This window comes from Dermacentor silvarum, chromosome 8 (assembly GCF_013339745.2).
Source record: "Dermacentor silvarum isolate Dsil-2018 chromosome 8, BIME_Dsil_1.4, whole genome shotgun sequence".
In the NCBI taxonomy this organism is placed as follows: domain Eukaryota; kingdom Metazoa; phylum Arthropoda; class Arachnida; order Ixodida; family Ixodidae; genus Dermacentor; species Dermacentor silvarum.
In genome coordinates, this window is record NC_051161.1 from 30811170 (window position 1) to 30831848 (window position 20679).

The 20679-nt window shown below is 40.4% G+C and overlaps 1 protein-coding gene across 1 annotated transcript in view; it reads left to right on the plus strand.

Moving 5' to 3' along the window:
- Positions 1-20679, plus strand: part of LOC119462048 (uncharacterized) — a 110803-nt gene that overhangs the window by 81086 nt on the left and 9038 nt on the right. The window contains exons 67-81 of the mRNA XM_049672404.1: positions 1330-1365; positions 2489-2521; positions 3485-3544; positions 3800-3835; positions 9000-9056; positions 11572-11610; positions 11898-11936; positions 13039-13071; positions 14006-14065; positions 14379-14414; positions 14998-15060; positions 15225-15254; positions 15298-15333; positions 16613-16666; positions 19644-19769. Coding sequence (XP_049528361.1) covers positions 1330-1365; positions 2489-2521; positions 3485-3544; positions 3800-3835; positions 9000-9056; positions 11572-11610; positions 11898-11936; positions 13039-13071; positions 14006-14065; positions 14379-14414; positions 14998-15060; positions 15225-15254; positions 15298-15333; positions 16613-16666; positions 19644-19769 — 738 coding nt within the window. The remainder of the gene's footprint in view (positions 1-1329; positions 1366-2488; positions 2522-3484; positions 3545-3799; positions 3836-8999; positions 9057-11571; positions 11611-11897; positions 11937-13038; positions 13072-14005; positions 14066-14378; positions 14415-14997; positions 15061-15224; positions 15255-15297; positions 15334-16612; positions 16667-19643; positions 19770-20679) is intronic.

The window sequence follows — 20679 nt, forward strand, 5'->3', positions numbered from 1 at the left end:
GCACGTTGGAGAACCCCAGGTGGTCAAAATCAATCCAGAGCCCTCCACTACGGCGTGCCTCATAATCACAACTGGTTTTGGCACGTAAAACCCCAGAAAGAAGATTTCATGCTCTTTCAGGGACTTCAACTATTTTAAATTTACTGCGTGTGTGTCTCTTCGTTTAGCCCAAATACCTATAGCGCTAGAAAAACGTACAGGAAAAGCAAAATATCTCACTAGATATAAATATTTCATGGGAATTATGTTTGAAAATTATTTGCATGTATTGAAGGGAATATGGAAAAACAGTGGCCATGCGAAGCACTTGTTTAGAAACTCAAGCTCAAACCGGAAGTCAATATATAAAGTAATTTTGTTGAGAGCGCCATAATGCTCCCGCTGGTGCCATTTTCAGTTCATGTTTATTTAAACTGGAGCAACAGTGAAGGCAAACATTAGGTTAGGCTAAAGTTGCAAATTAATGCTCAAAGATGTTCAAAGCATTGCATTCACTCATAGCTTTCACAAAGGAAAAAATTGTTAAACATTGCAAAGGAATGATGGTGCCACTGTGAAAGTATGCAGCAGCTCTCGTGTTATATGGTGGTCCCAACTACATTTCATTTCAACATGAACGAAAATGAAATTTAACCAATGTCATTTGATTGGCACTATTTGTGGGAGTGTGGCACAGTCTCTGCGTGTCCTTCTGACCTAAAGCAGATGGTACCACCCGGCAAAGACGGACCTCAAAGATCACCAATGCAGCTTACAATTCTGTGTTGATCACACTGTATGAAGCAGGCAGTTTAAATTGCTGAAAAATAGGGCAGTCTCTTCAGGCCCGATTTTATTTGCAATAGAGTCATATATGTTGGCATAAAACAAATGTGAGGGTTCTTAAAGCATCATCCAAACAGTGCTAAAAGTAATAAATGCTTAACTTTAAAATAGTCCTTTGGAGCATAGAGCAGAGCAGTAGGCATTTTGCAATTCAGTTCCAGTTTTAAATACTAATTGTACAATACAATTATGATTATTTCAGAAAGTCCACCAGAGCATCAAACAGGCAAGGATGCTACTCGTAAACCACTGTTTTGTTGCTGATACAAAGTGATGCCAATGTGTTGATTGAACCCTTTTCTTTTAAACTATTTCTCAAGTTTTTTTCAGTGCTTCTTTTGAGGCCCCATATCTCAATTGCATGAAGGTTTCTGTGGCATATTTTTGTTAAGTAGTTTGACATGCAGTATAATTCTTGTTAAAATTGTCAGCGCTTGGCATAACGTCCAGTGCTGTGATTCCACATTTATACATTTCCACACTTCACTTTTTCTGTTTTTTCAGGGACTCCATGGTGGCAAACTTCTGAAACACCAGCTGGTACTCCACATTTTTAATTATGTGAAAAAACAACTAAATTAATGTCTTCACCTACAGTTGTCTAACCACCATTCTAACATCACTGATAATTAAATTCAAACTGGGAAGATCAGGCCAGATTGTCTGTCAAGTGATGTTACTTGTGAGTGTTATAGGAAGTGGCGAGTTTCTAAACACAGTGTAGAGTTAAACCTATGCTTTGGAGCCAGCCATTCTTAAAATTGCACTTGAAGTTGGAAACACATCATAGCATTGTACTACCTTTCAACTTGTTTTCACTTGAATTTATGCTGATACGGTACAGTATTCCTTGTGTGTCAAGTGGTTAACTCAACTGAAACATTGATATAAGTTTTATTGAATATTGTATAGAAATTACTTCTCAGTAATGTTTTTACTTTAATGGTTCTCACGCTTAAATATTTTGTGGTGTTAAAATTTGTTGTGTGCGTCTTGTGCTTGGTTCATTCATTCAAATGGTAAAAAATGCACGTGTAAATTTAGATATACCAAACTACTCAGTGCCTGATAAGTTCAGAAAAGCTGCTGACAAATTAGGTGTTGCCACCTTCTCTTGTCTACTTTTGCCCATTGTACCCATAAACGCGAAAAACTCAATATCTCAATCTCCAAATCCTTTCCAAAATTTGTCGCAGAACCGCTAGAAATCACAGATACGAACTTTTATGTGTACTGAAATAATCATGAATAGCGCCCTGTGTTACCGGTCATCTTTGTAGCATCAAGCCAAATCAATGGTAGCTACAGCAAGACAGACGCGGACAAAATGACTAGAAGGGGATACAAAAAGCATGCTTTATGTGAACCCTTCTAGTCCTTCTGTTCACCTATGTTGCGTTGTAGCTACCATGAAGCTTCCTCAGATCTCCCAGTTTTCCATCTTATTAATCAAGCCAGAATTGTTTTCACTCAGAGAACATTGTTAGTATATCATTTTTTTATTATCTTAGGATGTGTCTCTTGATGGTACCACAGGTTCACAGCTTTGATTTTGTGTGAGAAGATGGTATTGTATGGCTGTCTGAAACATGTAGAATCCTCTTCAGTATAATTCTGTGAAGGTTTGCTTTGGATGGAAAAACATTGTTTATTTTTTTCTCAGGTGGTTCCGCAAAGCCAACACTTTGGTGGGAAAGTAAGTTGCTGTTACTACTTTAATTTTATTAGTTTTATTCAGGAGCACTGTTAACATTTTCAGTGCTCACAGTGGCTTTCTCCTCTTGAATGTTCCCTTTCCCCCTGGCATATGCAGTGCTTATGAAGGTCTTGTTAGAAGCCTACATTACAGCTATAACATCATGACTCGGCACTTCATAGTTTTTTTGCTCCTCGACGACTTCACTCCTTATTCAGCCTAGCATAATAACTTTGCATGTTTTTTTCTTGTTCTTTTCACAAAAATGTATGTATGTAGTAAGTTTATTGTAACCAACAGTTCAGTGCTTTCATCTGGGTGTCATAGTAACTGCACTGGTTTACATCCCTTTGTTCAAGATGCCTTAACCAGTTTTGTAGACCTTTAATGCAGCTCAGCATAATTACTTCAGTGTCCTGCTCATTACCTCACCGTTATGGATACATTGGCATTGTCTGTGACAAGGAGTGTTCGACAAATTTTTGCTCGACATGTGCTAGCATTCACAATGCGCAGTGCTCTTGTATGTGACCATTTCTTTCATCTATTAATTCTGTCACTTCCTTCTTTGTTTTCAACTTAGTTTCCTGGTCATATTGTGTTTTAAATTTCGGCTTATTGGCTGTATACCAAATGATTAGGACAGCTGTGTTACATTAGTTTATGTTCTAAAGTATAAGTAATGGAGAGTGTAGCATCATAGTTCATAAAGTAAGGTTGTAAAAATCTAAAGAACATATTTACAGTCATCGCATGTCTATAGGTCTGAATACATGCTATACAGTTGGGCAGGTTTTTTGTAATCACTGTCGCGTAATGAATTGTTTTCTATGCTTGCAGAATCAAGGGGAACAAGTAAGCATAGGAATAAGCATTACATATATTACATATTTGCATAATATACTCTTTATGCATAATTATGACCTTTCCTTTTGTTTCTTTTCTTTTTTTTCCAACATACAGAAAGCGAAGAAATGACACCTACCAAACGCAAAAAAATCACACACACTGAGGGCATGACTGGTAAGCTCTCGTATAAAAATCTTGTTAAGATGCCATTTAATCTCTGTATGTGTTCCTTGCCAAGCTCTCATATAATAATCTTGTTAAAATGTGATTTAATCTCTGTATCTGTTCCTTGGCAATATGAGAAATGCACTGACAAGCCAGACTGACTAGCCGGGCCCTCATTTGATCTACATTTTCATGTGTGACTGAACAAACTTCACAGCTGTTACACATTTGTTATGCTACTATAAGTTAATGTTTTATTTGTAGAAAGTGCTGAAACAGGGGAGACAACAGGTCATACTGGTAAGTATAAAATAGTACTTCCAATGAATGGACATTTGTGCTTTGCACTGTGATTTGACATTTGTTCCCTTCCAGAGATTGAAGAAGTGACACACACTAATGATATTACTGACAAGTCATGTGCCTTTCTAAATCAGTGCATACACAGTTTAATCATTATAGGCACTTGAAACATTGATGTAGAAATTTCATGAATGTGTTTCATTCACTAACACACCAGGCACCAGGGACATAACATTTTTGTGTCTGTCCATTCACACATGTGCTTGAGTACGTAGCTTTATTGTGGCCAAGCAGACAGGTTTAGTATAGCTATAATGTATCTATATAGCTATTTTTCTGATGGTATGGTTATTGTGGAGATCCTTTTTTCACTATCTGCCGAGTATTAAAGTGTCCAAAGAAATTTTAAAGAAATATCCTTCAGAAAGCACTGAAACAGTGCTGAAGTATCACTTTATTTTCTTTAATCACTCTGTCTGCCAGTATGATCGGTTACATCTAGAAATTATTTGCAGATACTGGAAGCAGTATGGAGACAACAACAAGTGGGACGCCAGTCCCGTCTTCAAAACGTAAGTCATGAGGTCCATGACTTCCACAGAGGTTCTTATTGTGCATTCTTACTGGGATGCCCAAATCAGATTGCCCAACAGAATTTCATGTTGAAGCTTGTCTAACTTTTTTTAATCATACAAAATATATATGTTGCATTTTTTCTTTGTTTCCTTACATGTTGTATAAGTAATAAGCAACAGTGTTTAGTACTTAGTAATAATTTATTACTCGTGTGATGAGATTTTGTTACTTGTATCCCTTACATAACATTGCATGATATAGGGACAATGCATGAAATAGGTAATAAATCGGCTTGCCTCGATGCGTGCGATAGGCAACGAGGTCACCCATGGGTTGTGGCAGGTATCCATGAGGTCATTGGTCAGTTTCAAGGTGTGGCACTGGCAAGAGGGCGTCTCCTCCACCCGTGATGCCCTTTTCTACCTTTTTACCTTCATGAGAGAAGGAATGTCCTTCTCGCGCATCGGATACCTTTCTCTTTCCCACAGATCTGGGAGGGGGGGTGGGGGGTAGGAAGGGCGCAGGCCTCGCGAAGGCAAGGGACAACCTGGGAAGAGGGCACAGTGCACCTTTCCCGTGCCTGCGCACGGGCTCTCGATGTGTCCGCATCGTACGATCGCGAAGACGCGAGTACGTTGGAGGAAATGGGCACGTGTGCTCCCCACGCGTGTGTGCCCATTTTCTTTGAAAATGGTTCGACACATGTATGGGTCATTCACGTGCCTGTGGTCAACCTTGTAACAGAACGCTTAGATATATATGAACATACGAAACTCTTAGTGTGTTAATTTGATGTTGTTTCATGCTCTTTCAGAGACTTCAAATATTTTAAACTTTAAATTAATTTTTCTTTGTTTTTTGGTTTAGCCCCACTTTCCTACAGTGCTTGAAAAAGTGTGGGCAGCTTGCACTAGTAGTGCAAGGCTTGAGTAAACAGCAGAGCTGGTAATTGATCTAGCTTCTTGCAGTTTTTACTAGGCATAGATATATAACTCTCTAACTAAGATAACTCTAAACTAAGTGCTGCTAGGCACTGTATTTCGAATCGTTTCGCCGCCGACGCGCAGATTCTCGCTTGGCCGCGCGGCGCGCTTCAAGATGAGCGGCTTCTTCGGGTGTCCGGATCTTATTTGGTCGTCCCATGTCAAGGCTACGTTTACTCGCCACAGAGTCAACGAGAGTTCTGCCGCCATCGCGGCGGCTTCGAGCTTTATCCTCCCAGTGACATCACGGCCAAGCTGCGCCTCCACACTTGCTGGGACGTGGCTGGTCGAAACCTGCCGAGCCGCCTCCAGAGGCGCCTGCTGCAGTCACGGATACCGCGCGCGTTCGGCACGAATGCAGGGAAATGTGGAAACGCGGACGGCGTCGGCAGCAGCTCTGCGCGTTCCCTCGTTCGTGCTGCTACAATTTCTTTCTCTCTCTCTTTCTCTCTCCCGAGCATAGCGCGCGCCGCGTGCATTCTCTCCTTCCCTCCCCTTAACGTCCCATGTCAAGGCAACGTGCACGGCATGGAGAGGAGGCATAGCACACAGCGCTCTGCGAGGTGGTTGCTAGGCCACGCGCGATGGCGTCATCGCCAGGAGCAATTCTTTAACAGCGAAGCTGTTTAAGCCAGCCGTAATTTGTGCGTGTGCCACGAAATTATCATCATCAGCACTGGCTCAAGCGTTGTCGTCTTCTTCCACAGTTTAAGCTAGTCGTAATTTGTGCGTGTGGCACGAAACTGCCCCGTGTTAGCCATGGCAACCAGGCAATGCCACACAGACACGGCTCCGCCGAGCTCCCGCCTGCTGCGCGCTACTGCGCCCGTGCCGTGACGTCATCCTGGCGCGTCTGCTCTCGCCGCCCGAGAGAAATAAATAAATAAATAAAACAAAATGAAAGTTCTTGGTAACGCAGAATTCGAACCCAGCTACCCACGGTCCGAAAGCGAGCGTCATTACCACTGCACTATACACCCACGCTTGCAGAATGTACATTTATGGGAGCCATATGGTTGCATTGTACTGACGATTGCAACACAACTTCCTTTGGAAGAAAGAAAGAGAAAATGAGAGGGGGACAGAAAGGAGAGAGAGAGGGAGAAAGAAAGAGAGAGATAACCTAGCTACAACCAAGAGACGCAATCAATGGCCAGCTTTGCTGTGTCTTGAGCTTTGCGCGGCCTAGTGCAAGCTTTCTTTGTTCGCACTACGCGGCGCAACCATGCAAGAGCTTAAACAGCTCCACTGTTAAGATTTACAGGAAAAGCAAGATATCTCACTATATATAAATATTTCATAGGAATCTAGTTTAAAAATTATTTCCATGTATTGAAGGGAATATGGAAAAAAAGTGGTGATGCGATGCACTTGTTTAGAAACTCAAGCTGAAAGCAGAAGTCAATATATAAAGTAATTTTGTTGAGAGTGCCATAATGCTCCCTTTGGTACCATTTTCAATTCATGTTGATTTAAACTGGAGGAACAGTGAAGGCGAACATTAGGTTAGGCTGAAGTTGCAAATTCACTTTCAAAGATGTCCAAGGCATTGCATTCACTGATAGCTTTCCTAAAGAAAAAAAAATTATGTTATACGTTGCACAGGAATGATGTTGCCACTGCAAAAATTCATTTCATTTCAACATGAAAAAAAAATGCAATTTAATCAACGTCATTGGATTGGCACTATTTGTTGAAATGTGGCACAGTCTCTGCAAATGCTTCTGACCTAAAGCATGTGCTAGCACCTCGCATAGCCAGACCATTAAGATCGCCGGTGCAGCTTACGATTCCGTGTGGATCACACTGTGTGAAGCAAGCAGTTTAAATTGCTGGAGAAAAGGGCAGTCGCTTCAGGCCAAATTTTCTTTGCAGTAGTGTTATATGTTGACATATAACAAATGTTAGGTTTCTAAAAAACATAATCTAAACAGTCTGCAGGTATTAAATGCTTAACTTTAACATATTCCTTTGGGGCATCAGAGCAGAGCAATAGGCATTGTGCAATTAATTCCATTCCAGTTTTAAATACTAATGCTGCAATACAATTGTGATTATTTCAGAAAGTCCACCAGAGCATCAAACAGGCAAGGATACTACTGCTAAACCACTGTGTTGTTGCTGATGCGATTGGAAGCCAACATGCTCATTGAACCAGTTTCTTTTAAACTAGTTCTCAAGTCTTCTTAGTGCTTCTTTTGAGGCCCTATATGTCAACTGCATGAGTGTTTCTGTGGCATTCTTTTGTTTAGTAGTTTGACATGCAGTAGAATTCTTGTATAACATTGTCAGCAGTTGGCATTTTTTTTTTTTTTTTGACATGCGCTAGCATTTACAATGCACACTGCTGTTTTATGTGATCATTTCTCTCATTTATCAATTCTCTCACTTCCTTCTTTGTTTACAACTTATTTTCCTGGTCATATTATGGTTTGAAGTTTGCCTTATTGGCTGTACACCAAAGGATAAGACAGCTGTGTTACATTAGTCAAAGTAATGGAGAGTCTAGTATCAAAGTTCATAAAGTAAAATTGCAAAAATCTGAAGAGCATATTTACTGTCATTACATGTCTATAGGTCTGAATACATGCTATGCAGTTGGGCAGGTTTTTTGTAATCACTGTCGCGTAATGAATTGTTTTCTATGCTTGCAGAATCAAGGGGAACAAGTAAGCATAGGAATAAGCATTACATATATTACATATTTGCATAATATACTCTTTATGCATAGTTATGACCTTTCCTTTTGTTTCTTTTCTTTTTTTTTTTCGACGTACAGGAAGTGAAGAAATGACACCTATGGAAAGTGAAAAAATCACACACACTGAGGGCATGACTGGTAAGCTCTCATATAATAATCTTGTTAAAACGCAATTTTAATCTCTGTATTTGATCCTTGGCAATTTGAGAAATGTGCTCACAAGCCAGACTGACTAGCAGGGCCCTCATCTGATTTACATTTTCATGTGTGTCTGAACAAACTTCACAGCTGCACACATTTGTTATGCTACTAGAAGTTAATGTTTTATTTGCAGAAAGTGCTAAAACAAGGGAGACAACAGGTCATACTGGTAAGTATAAAATAGTACTTCCAATGAATGAACATTTGTGCTTTGCGCAGTTACATTACATTTGTTCACTTCCAGAGGTTCAAGTGATATTACTGACAAGTCATCATGCACTTTTCTAAATCAGTGCATGCACAGTTAATCATTGTAGGCGCACTTGAAACATTGATGTAGGAATTCCATGAATATGCATATCATTCACTAACACACTGGGCACCAGGGACATGGCATTTTTGTGTCTGTCCATGCACACATGTGCTTGAGTACGTAGCCTTATTGTTGTAGCTTTGAAAATGTATTGTGGCCAAGCAGACATATTTAGCATAGCTACACTGTATCTATATAGGTATTTTTCAGAAAGTATGGTTATTGTTGTGTGATCCTTTTTTTCTGTTTGTCGAGTTTTAAAGGGTCTCAAAGAAATTTAATAAATTGTCTCTCAGAAAGCACTGAAACAGTACTGAAGTATCACTTTATTTTCTTTAATCACTCTGTATGCTAGTATGATCGGTTACATCTAGAAATTATTTGCAGATACTGAAAGCAGTGTGGAGACAACGACGAGTCTGAAGCCAGTCATGTCTTCAAAACGTAAGTCATGAGGCCCACGACTTTCACAGAGGTTCTTATTGTGCGTTCTTACTGGGATGCCCAAATGGATTGCCCAACAGTATACTTTATCTTTATACAAAATATATATGTAGCATTTTTTTTTCTTTGTTTGCTTACATTTTGTGTAAGTAAAAAGCAGCAATGTTTAGTACTTAAAAATTTATTACTCGTGTAATTAGATTTTGTTACTGGTGTTCCTTACGTAACAATGTATGGTATAGGGACCATGCATGAAATGAGTAATAAATATGCTTTCCTCTGTGCACGTGATAGTCATGCATCAAGGTCACCCACGGGTTGTAGCAGGTATCCGGAAGTTCGTTTGTCAGGTTCAAGGTTGGCGCACTGGCGAGAGGGCATATCCACCGGTGATGCCCTCTTTTTTGGGGGCAAAGGACGCGCGTGTCGTAATAGTGAGGGACAACCTGGGAGAGGGCATTGTGCGCCTTTCCCCAGGTTGTCCTGCCCGCCAGCTCTCAACGCATCCACAACGTGCGATCGCAACAACCTGAGTACATGGGAGGAAATAGGCACGTGTGCTCCCCACATCTTGCATGAGAGCGTCTGCAGCTTTTTGTTTGAAAAAGGTTCGACATATTTATGGGACATTCACCTGCCTGTGGTGAACCTTGTAACGCAGTGCTTACATATATAGGTGAATATACGAAACTGTCAGTTGTTAATTTGATATTTCATGCTCTTTTCAGGGACTTCAAATGTTTGTAATTTTACTGCACATATATCTCATGGTTTAGCCCCAATTACCTATAGTGCTTGAAAAATGTACAGGAAAAGCAATATATCTCACTAGATATGAATATCTCGTGCAATCATGTTTAAAAGTTATTTGCATGTATTGAAGGGAGTATGGAAAAAAAATGTGGTTGATCCCTCTTATATAGGAATCGGTATAGAACACGAAAGTGAAACGTGTCTTCACAGAAGTAGTGTAATGTTTATTGCACATTGATATATAATGTCTATTGGTGTTTTGTGGCTAAAGCGCCCTTAGGCGTTGATGCACCCACGCTGACGCCTGGTGGCACGTCTCCTCCATCACGACTACCAACGTCGATGACCATGAGCAACCGTCGTGCATATGGAAGCTGCACTACGCTGCACACGCTAGCACAACGCGAAAGACGAAGCACGTAACTGACACACTAATACAACGCGCAAGACAAAGCACGTAACTGAATCGTCACCGAGTCAAATCAGCGCGTACAGCGCGTCGTAATTGCAGCCTCCGCGATCAACTTCAGAAACATTTTCAGAGCTAATTGCGGAGGCCACGCTCCGCTGTGCTGAGTACGGTGAACGCCACCTAGGTGGCGTTGGTAGTGCTTCTTGATGCCAGCGTCCCTTCGAATGCTGGCATCGAGGCGTCGTAGTGCTGAGACCACCGAAGCGTTCACTGTCGGTGCGCGTTAGTGTCATAATGCAGTACTTCTCTTTTCTGCTCGTAGGCGGCGGCACCGCCCCGAGCAAGAGCGCGGGTACACGGAGGAGTGTTAGATATATAAGGCGCGTCTGTGTAGCTCTCTGCAAATGCGTTTGTGGCGCAATGGGTTAAACGCTCGGCGATCTATCGTCGCGGACCGAGAGGTCGTGGGTTCGATTTCGAAATTTTGCATGTTTGTGGAACTTTTTTTTCTGGTTTCTTTCTTTGTATTATGTTCTATGACGTATTTCCGTGACGGAAATACGTCAGTGAAGTCTTGGTGGACCCCGGCATAAAACACTTTCGTGTTAAAAGAGTGGTCATGTCAAGCACTTGTTTAGGAACTAAAGCTGAAAGCGGAAGTCACTAGATAAAGTAATTTTGTAGAGAGTACCATAATGCTCCCGCTGGTGCCATTTTCAGTTCATGTTTATTTAAACTGGAGCAACAGTGAAGGCAAACATTAGGTTAGGCTAAAGCTGCAAATTCATGCTCAAAGATGTCCAAAGCATTGCATTCACTCATAGCTTTCATAAAGGAAAAAATAAATTGTTAAACATTGCAAAGGAATGATCGTGCCATTGTGAAAGTAGGCAGCAGCTCTCGTGCTATATGGTGGCCCAACTACATTTCATTTCAGCATGAACGAAAGTGAAATTTAACCAATGTCATTTGATTGGCACTATTTGTTGGAGTGTGGCACAGTCTCGCGTGTCCTTCTGACCTAAAGCAGATGGTAGCATCCGGCAAAGCCAGACCTCAAAGATCGCCAATGCAGCTTACAATTCTGTGTTGATCACACTGTGGGAAGCAGGCAGATTAAATTGCTGAAAAATAGGGCAGTCTCTTCAGTCAAGATTTTATTTGCAATAGAGTCATATGTTGGCATAAAACAAATGTGAGGTTTCTTAAAGCATCATCCAAACAGTCTAAAAGTAATGAATGCTTAACTTTAAAATATTCATTTGGGGCATCAGAGCAGAGCAGTAGGCATTGTGCAATTCAGTTCCAGTTTTAAAATCTAATTGTGCAATACAATTATGATTATTTCAGAAAGTCCACCAGAGCATCAAACAGGCAAGGATACTACTGGTAAACCACTGTTTTGTTGCTGATACAAAGTGAAGCCAATGTGCTGATTGAACCAGTTTCTTTTAAACTATTTCTCAAGTTTTTTTAGTGCTTCTTTTGAGGCCATATATGTAAATTGCATGAAGGTTTTTGTGGCACATTTTTGTTAAGTAGTTTGACATGCAGTATAATTCTTGTATAACATTGTTTGTCATCGCTTGGCATAACTTCCAGTGCTGTGCTTGCACTTTTGAACATTTGCGCACTTCACAGTTTCTGGGATTTAATTCTAATTTATGCTTTTTCAGGGACTCCATGGTGGCGGCAAACTTCTGAAACACCAGCTGGTACTCCACATTTTTTATTTTATGTGAAAAATGAACTAAAATAATGTCATCTACAATTGTCTTACCACCATTCTAACATCAGAGATAATTAAATTCAAACTGGGAAGATCAGGCCAAATTGTCGGTCATGTGCAGTTACTTGGGAGTGTGATGGGAAGGCACTCTTTTGCCAGTTTCTAAACACAGTGCAGAGTTAAATCTATGCTTTGGAACCAGCCATTCTTAGAATTGCAGGGGAAGTTGGAAACACATCATAGCATTCTGCTACCTTTCAACTTGTTTTCACTTAAATTTATGCTGATAGTACAGCATTCCTTGTGGGCCAAGTGGTTAACTCAATTGAAACATTGATATAAGTTTTATTTTATATTGTGTAGAAAATACTTCTCAGTAGTGTTTTTACTTCAAATATTTTGTGGTGTTCAAAGATATTGTGTACATCTTCTGCTTGGTTCATTCATTCAAATGGTAAAAAATGCATGCGTAAATTTAGATAAGCCAGCTATGCAGTGCCTGTTAAGTTCAGAAAAGCTGCTGACAAATGTGTTGCCATTTTTTCTTGTCTACTTTTGCCCATTGTACCCATAAACGAGAAAAACTCAATATCTCAATCTCCAAGTCCTTTCCAAAATTTGTCGCACAACCACTAGAAAGCACAGATATCTTTACAAACTTTTATGTGTATTGAAATAATCATGAATAGCCCCCTGTGTTACCGGTAGCATCAAGCCAAATCCATGGTAGCTACAGCAAGACAGTCGCGGACAAAACGACTAGAAGGGGATACAAAAAGCACGCTTTATGTGAACCGTTCTAGTCCTTTTGTTTGCCTATGTTGCACTGTAGCTACCATGAAGCTTCATCAGCTCGCCCAGTTTTCCATCTTATTAATCAAGCTAGAATTGTTTTCACTCGGAGAACATTGTTATATCATTTTTTTATTACCTTAGGATGTGTATCTTGATGGTACCACAGGTTCGCAGCTTTGATTTTGTGTGAGAAGATGGTATTGTATGGCAGTTTGAAACATATAGAATCCTCTTCAGTATAATTCTGTGAAGGTTTGCTTTGGATGGAAAAACATTGTTTATTTTTTTCTGAGGTGGTTCCACAAAGCCAACACCTTGGTTGGAAAGTAAGTTGCTGTTACTACTTGAATTTTATTAGTTTTGTTCAGGAGCACTGTTAAACATTTTCAGTGCTCACAGTGGCTTTCTCCTCTTGAATGTTACCGTTCCCCCTGGCATATGCAGTGTCTATGAAGGTCTTCATGGAGATTAGAGCCTGCATTACAGCTGTAACATCATGACTGTGCGCTTCATACTTGTTTTGCTCCTTGGCAACTTCACTCCTTACCCAACATGGCATAATAAATTTGCATGTTTTTTTTTTTTTTTTCACAAAAATGTATGCATGTAGTAAGTTTATTGTAACCAACAGTTCAGTCCTTTCATCTGGGTGTCATAGTAACTGCACTGGTTTACATCCTTTTATTCAAGATGCCCTAACCAGTTTCGTAGACCTTTAATGCAGCTCAGCATAATTACTTCACTGTCCTGCTCATTACCTCACTGTTATGGATACATTGGCATTGTCTGTGACAAGGAGCGTTCGACAAATTTTTGCTTGACATGCGCTAGCATTCACAATGCACAGTGCTGTTGTATGTGAGCATTTCTCTCATTTATCAATTCTGTCACTTCCTTCTTTGTTTACAACTTAGTTTCCTAGTCATATTGTGGGTTAAAGTTTGTCTTATTGGCTGTACACCAAATGATTAGACAGCTGTGTTAGATTAGTAAAAGTTGTAAAGTGTATAAGTAATGGAGAGTCTAGTATCAAAGTTATAAAGTAAAGTTGTAAAAATCATGTCTATAGGTCTGAATACATGCTATGCAGCTGTGCAGGTTTTTTCTAATCACTGTCGCATAATGAATTGGTTTCTATGCTTGCAGAATCAAGGGGACCAAGTAAGCATAAGAATAAGCATTACATATTTGCATAATATACTCTTTATGCATAATTATGACCTTTCCTTTTGTTTCTTTTCTTTTTTTTTCAACGTACAGAAAGTGAAGAAATGACACCTATAGAAAGTGAAGAAACCACACACGCTGATGGCATGACTGGTAAGCTCTTATATAATAATCCTGTTAAAATACAATTTAATCTCTGTATCTGTTCCTTGCAATATGAGAAATGCACTGGCTAGCAGGGTCCTCATTTAATCTACATTTTCATGTGTCTAACTTCTGAAACACCAGCTGGTACTCCACATTTTTTATTTTATGTGAAAAATGAACTAAAATAATGTCCACTACAATTGTCTTACCACCATTCTAACATCAGTGATAATTAAATTCAAACTGGGAAGATCATGCCAACTAAATTCACAGCTGCACACATTTGTTATGCTACTATAAGTTAATGTTTTATTTGCAGAAAGTGCTGAAACAGGGGAGACAACAGGTCATACTGGTAAGTTCCATTGAATGGACATTTATGCTCTGTGCAGTTGTTTGACATTTGTTCACTTGCGGAGATGAAAATAGCGACACACACTAACGAGATTACTAGAAAGTCATTATGTATTTTTCTTCATCAATGCGTGCAGAGTTTAATCACTACAGGCACTTGAAACATTGATGTTGGAATTCCATGAATTTACATGTTATTTTATTCACTAACAAACTGGCCACCGGGGACATGGAATTCTTTAGTCTGACTGTAAACAAAGCAGATTGGTGTAGCTTTTAAAAATTAATGTGGCCACGGAGAAAGCATTAGTATAACTGCAGTGTATCCTCTTTAGTTATTTTTCAGATGGTATTGTTATTGTTGAGTGATCCTTTTTTACAATCTGCTGAGATTTAAAATGACTGAAAGAAATGTTTAAAAAAATATTCTGCACAGGTTTGTTGTAATCACTCTTGCATAATGCTTCGTATTCTATGTTTACAGAATCAAGGAGAACAAGTAAGCATGGGAATAGGCATTACATATTTGCATAATATACTCCTTATGCATAATTATGACTTTTTTTTTTTTTTTCAATGTACAGCAGAAAGTGAAGAAATGACACCTACAGAAAGTGAAGAAATCACACACCCTGAGGGCATGACTGGTAAGCTCTCATGTAATAATCTTGTGAAAATGCAATTTAACCTCTGTATCTGTTTGTTGGCAATGATAAATACGCTAATAAGCACTGGATTGCATAGCCGCTAAGCAACCACGGCAGGTATCATCTAATTTACATTCTCTTGTGTATCTAAACAAACTTCGCAGCTGAAACAGGAGAGACAGCTGGTCATACTGGTAAGTTTCAATGAATGCAAATTTGTGCTATGTGCAGTTATAGAGATCGGAGAATTGACACACACTAATGAGATTACTGGCAAGTCATTATGTATTTTTCTAAATCAGTGCATGCACAGTTTAATCACTTCAGGCACTTGAAACATTGATGTAGGAATTCCATAAATTTACATTTTATTATTGCGATAGCAATTATACGGACGCTCCAAGTGCATTTCTGCCGTCGGTGTCGCCGTTGCCGTGAGGTTCCGTGTAAAGTCCAAGGGCGATAAAATCATCACTGCGCGCTGATGCAGTATGTGCGAGTGAAAGTGTGCCAGGGTGAGCCAGCGATCTGGCTAACCCTCGTGCACGCAAGGGCGGAAAGTGGGAAGAAAGCGCGCTGTTTTCCGTCGCGCTCAACGCTCCGTAGGGAGAGCAGGGAGAGGGGGGGGGGTGCGTTCTACTCTGGGTGGCCCAGGTGGCCGCGCGCTGTATATTGGCGGGATCGAATCCCGGCCACGGCGGCTGCATTTCGATGGGGGCGAAATGCGAAAACACCCGTGTACTTAGATTTAGATGCAAGTTAAAGAACCCCAGGTGGTCCAAATTTCCGGAGTCCCCCACTACGGTGTGCCTCATAATCAGATCGTGGTTTTGGCACGTAAAACCCCATAATGTAATGTGTGTAATGCGCTGTATATTGAAGGCCATCTGTGACTGGGGCACAGTCCGCCTTGCACTGTGTTTCCGTGGCTTAGTTTGCATTGATATGAGATGCAGCACGAAGGTCAATTCGCTCCCTGCTGCTGCCGCGCTTCGTCACTCCAGTGTTTTTACTGCAAGTTTCTGCGTTCATCGAGTGCGATGTGTTCATGTTTGCTTGTGCATGCGTGACACCATTCTTGTTAATTTAGTTAGTATGCTTATGTTTACAAGTTTATACGGCCGATAACACTACTTCCCTTGCTTTGTATAGCTGTCTACTAATTTGCTATCGCAATCGATGCTTTGCCTTTCAGGCGAAACTGCAACTTTTTTATTCACTAACACTGGGGGCATGAGATTTGTTAGTCTGCCTATACACAAAGCAGATGCTTGTGTATGTAGCCTCATTGTTGTAGCTTTTTAAAATTAATGTGGCCATGTAGAAAGCTTTAGTATAGCTGCAGTGTATCCTATATAGCTATATTTCAGATCGGTATGGTTATTGTTGAGTGATCCTTTTTTTTTATTATCTGCCAAGATTTAAAGTGTCTCAAAGAAATTTTAGAGAAATATTCTTCAGAAAGCCCCGAAACAGTACTGAAGTATCACTTTATTTTCTTTAATCACTCTGTGTGCCAGTGCGATTGGTTAAATCGAGAAATTAATTGTAGATGCTGGAAGCAGTATGGAGACTACAAGTGGGAAGCCAGTCCCATCTTCAAGACGTAAGTCATGAAACCCCAGACTTTCACGGAGTTTCTCATTGTGCATTGTTACTGGAATGCCCAAATTTTTTAAAAATTTGTGTGGGCATGGTGAACATGGCACAGAAATGAAATAGTTAATAATTTAAGTTTATAAAAGTTGTGAGATAGCTGTGAACTGGCCAATAGTCTTGTTTCTCTTACCATAAGGGCTCTGTATCCTTCATAGTGTTTGAAAGTACCCTTTTCTTATTCTAATCTTATGCTGCAACTCAAATAATGTCTTGAGAGAAGAACATACAGAAAATGCATCTGCTCAAGTGGTGCAGGTAGCTGCTGGAGCTTGTCACAAAAGATGCCAACCACGTCAGATGAGTTCAAGCCAAGGCCACAATGGCAGATGCAAAGGGGGGGAATGATGCAGTCAGAAGGCTGCTTTTGATGTTTCATTCGCTGATCTAAGCATGACAGAGAATTATTTCATCCAGCCCTCATATTCCCCTCAATTCTCTCACTTGTAGCTTAAGCTGACACATACCGCATACTCTGTCCCCTCGTCTACTGCGTCACAGAACAAAGTGGGTGTCTTGTAGTCATCGCAACCAAATAGGTGTTTAAAATTAAAAATTGCAAGTATATAAGACAGTAATCTCACGTATGTGGAAATTATTCAATTCTGTATCCCACACTTCTCAATTTCTAACATGGGTCCAAAACCACGCTATTCAATGCAGGCAAGTGTTCAGATAGCTTCGATATAGGTGAGTTAGGACCCTCAGATGCTTTCACATTTCAATAACTGTAGATGAGCTCACAGAACTGGCAGACTTTCTTCTAATGCGCAGCAAACTTTGCCTTGTACCAGGCAACTTGGGGCAGGTAGTTATCTGTCACACCTCTTTTCAGACGTCTGCACTAAAAAAGAAATCATTTGTCTGTTGGTGGAAATTGAACTTGAATATCCCTGCACAATGGCCTAATGCTTTATCCATTAGACCCTAAACTCATGTGTACTTCTGTTATGCAGACTGGCGCTTTAAGACAATTGACATTTTGTATCACATTGCAAAGCAACATTTTTCTTATGGCACATTCAGCTGGTTGTTTTTGCGTACTCCAGAGCACTCTGGTGATGCGAGTTGCATTCATGTGGTCGAAATAAAGCACTTGGAACACATTCGGCTTGTTCTTTCATAGCACTAGGCTCCAGCTTAGAGTGCTCAGAGGTGCTCTCACCTTTTACCTGGAAGTGCAATCGAGGTCTGGTGGAATTCTTTGTCACGTGGCACCTCATGCCTCATGCCGGGTGCCTCATGCACCTGCGGGCCTTTGTTTTCAACAGGAGATAAGCGGACATGTTTCTTTTTCCAGCCTCCAATCACTCTTGCGAGTAGCCGCACGTGTAGGCTGGTGCACGCGATCTCCGTCTTAGATCAAGAGCGGGTTCTGCATCATTGCAATTCAAGTCGGAGTGGGGTAGGAACCAGCCGAATGTACCATTACAAAAGTAAGAGCACATGTGCACACACCAGTTTTCATTAGGCCACAGACACAGAAATGCAAATAATTGTGGAGCTTACCATTGTCTTTCACATGCCTCATGTCAGATAACAAGTTTCTTAAAAAGCGCCAGTGCGCCAGTATCCCCCATCCTTCTCGATTGCGGTCTGGGCTAGTTGGTATTCCGTTATTCTGTTAGTATTCCGTTTGGCAGCTAGTGCTTTGAGACGCTATGTGACACTGCACCCTCCCCCCACCTTTGGGATTGACCCACTTTTTCTCGAGACCTTCTCCCATGGTAGCTAGTGCATTGAGATGCTCTGGGACATTGTGTCGCTATTGGGATTGACTTCGGCTACAACAAAAGAGATTTTAAAGTTTCTTCACCCGAGTACAGTAAATCAGTAAAACTTCTTAATTGAGTTGGTTAATATGCATTGAAGCCATTGTAGTACAAAGAAACGCGGACAAAGAAGAGGACAGGACACCACGGGCACTAGGACACCATACAGGACATCATAGTGCAGTAAATCAGTTTTCATTCCATCATCATTGTCGTCAGACTATCATCACCATTTAGCTATCACTGTCATCTTGCCATCACCTTGCCGCTGTCATCACACAATGCTTGCATCACATACATGCAATTGGTTACCGTACAGTCGACCTCAGGAGTTTTTGGAGCACAGAAAATGAGAATAAGCAAAATTTTCTCACGACCTCACCACAGAGTGTGAAATGTATGTCAGGAATGTGATGATTGTACGGAGAAGTATTAACTCTACCTTTCGGTTCAAGGACCTGTGCCCAGTCTGCAATGAAATTGATATTTTACTTAGATCCCGTGTTTGAAAACTTTTGTGGAGGGGGGTGCGTCGACAATTGCACCATTTTATAACAATCTGTGGAACTCCAAGTGATGCTACATATTCAGCTATCTGTCAAATGCACTGCCCAATGTAGATTCCCCACAGTGTGTGAGATTTATTTCGTCTTTTTTTTAATTATGTTTAATAGATTATTATTACGTTTATTAGGTTTCTATTATTATGCCCCCTTTTCCTTATTCAAACAGCCTATAAGCTTGTCAAATGACTGATCACATCATTATGTGCCTTTTACATTCAGATAGTGTAGTCTTGATGTTCAGGCTACTACGCTTACTTTTGCTCTCACACGGAGATATTCTTTGTGAAAAGTTTAAAAGTCAGTCTATGAGTAACAAGATATGTTGCTGTGCCCTATGGTAGTTCTCCTGCAGCATTCTTGGCACTATAAAACACAGAAAACTTGAAAGCACTATTGTGAATATGTTTGGTTTTTATACAGTGAGGAATGTTAAGCAGACTTCAGTACATGAGTTGATTGCACAGACGGTATGCTCATAGTGGCTTTGAAAGTTTTAATAGGTTGTACCGGTATGGGAGTGGGAACTAAATAATGAGGAATGACAATGGCATTTCCTACATGTCATGTTTTGCCCCATTTCTTGGTGCAGGTGTTCTGCTGTGTATAACAGCTTCCACAAATATTGGAAATCTTTTGCAACTTGACCTGTGCACTGGGCTTATCTACTCCGCTGTCAACTATGACGTAGAAATGCAGAAGTTTGACCTGAAAAATGGCAAGTGCTTGCATGAAAATGCGCTCTGCGAGCCAGATTTCTTTATCCTGCTGATGTTGAGTGTGGAACGCTGAAGTTCCAGGCAGCCATAATGCATAACTTTTTTTTCTCCCTTTTAAATAGTGGTTATACGCATTTGCTACAGCTGCCTGCCTTTAAACTGGGATTTAATTTTATCCATTCCAATATTCTTGCTTCTACAACTGACATTAATGTGCATAAGCTGCCCTTCTGGGTTTTTTTTACAATGACTGGAAACTTCTTAGCATTGCGGGAGCTACCATTGTCGGTATCATGGGCCTAGGAGAGCTGGTTTTTGATTTTGGTATTCCATGATAACTTATGGGTGAAATGGCTCATGAGTCGATTGCTAAATACATTGAATTATGTCTGTGCAAGCTGCGTAAGCTGATGTGCAATGTACATCAGTCTAGAGTTGTAGACTATTTTACAAGCTCCAGTCATTTGTCATGGCACATGTATACGAAACTTCCTTTAGGCTGACAATGACATTTTAGTGTGCTTTAAGTGGGTGTTTTAAATAGAGTGCTTGATTTCTCTTATACCTACGTGTCTTGCCACAGACAATCATCTTGGCAAGCTGTGTATTCTTGCTAGATCAGTGCTGAACTTCCGGATATAGAAACTTGAGCACATTCAAAGTTCTTGTGAGGGTTACAAAATGTCCACTGCAGTAGCTCAGTGACTATGGCACTTTTCCGCTGACCACAGGGCTGTGGGTCTGGCTGAGGTAGCTGCATTATAGATAAGGGAGAAATTCAAATACATTTATATGCTGTGCTTTGTATGTGCATCAAATAACTTCAGATGATCATAATTAATCCAGATATTAAACACCCATAGCTTCTGTAATGCGGTGAAACATTAAACGCCATTGATCGCTAGTTTA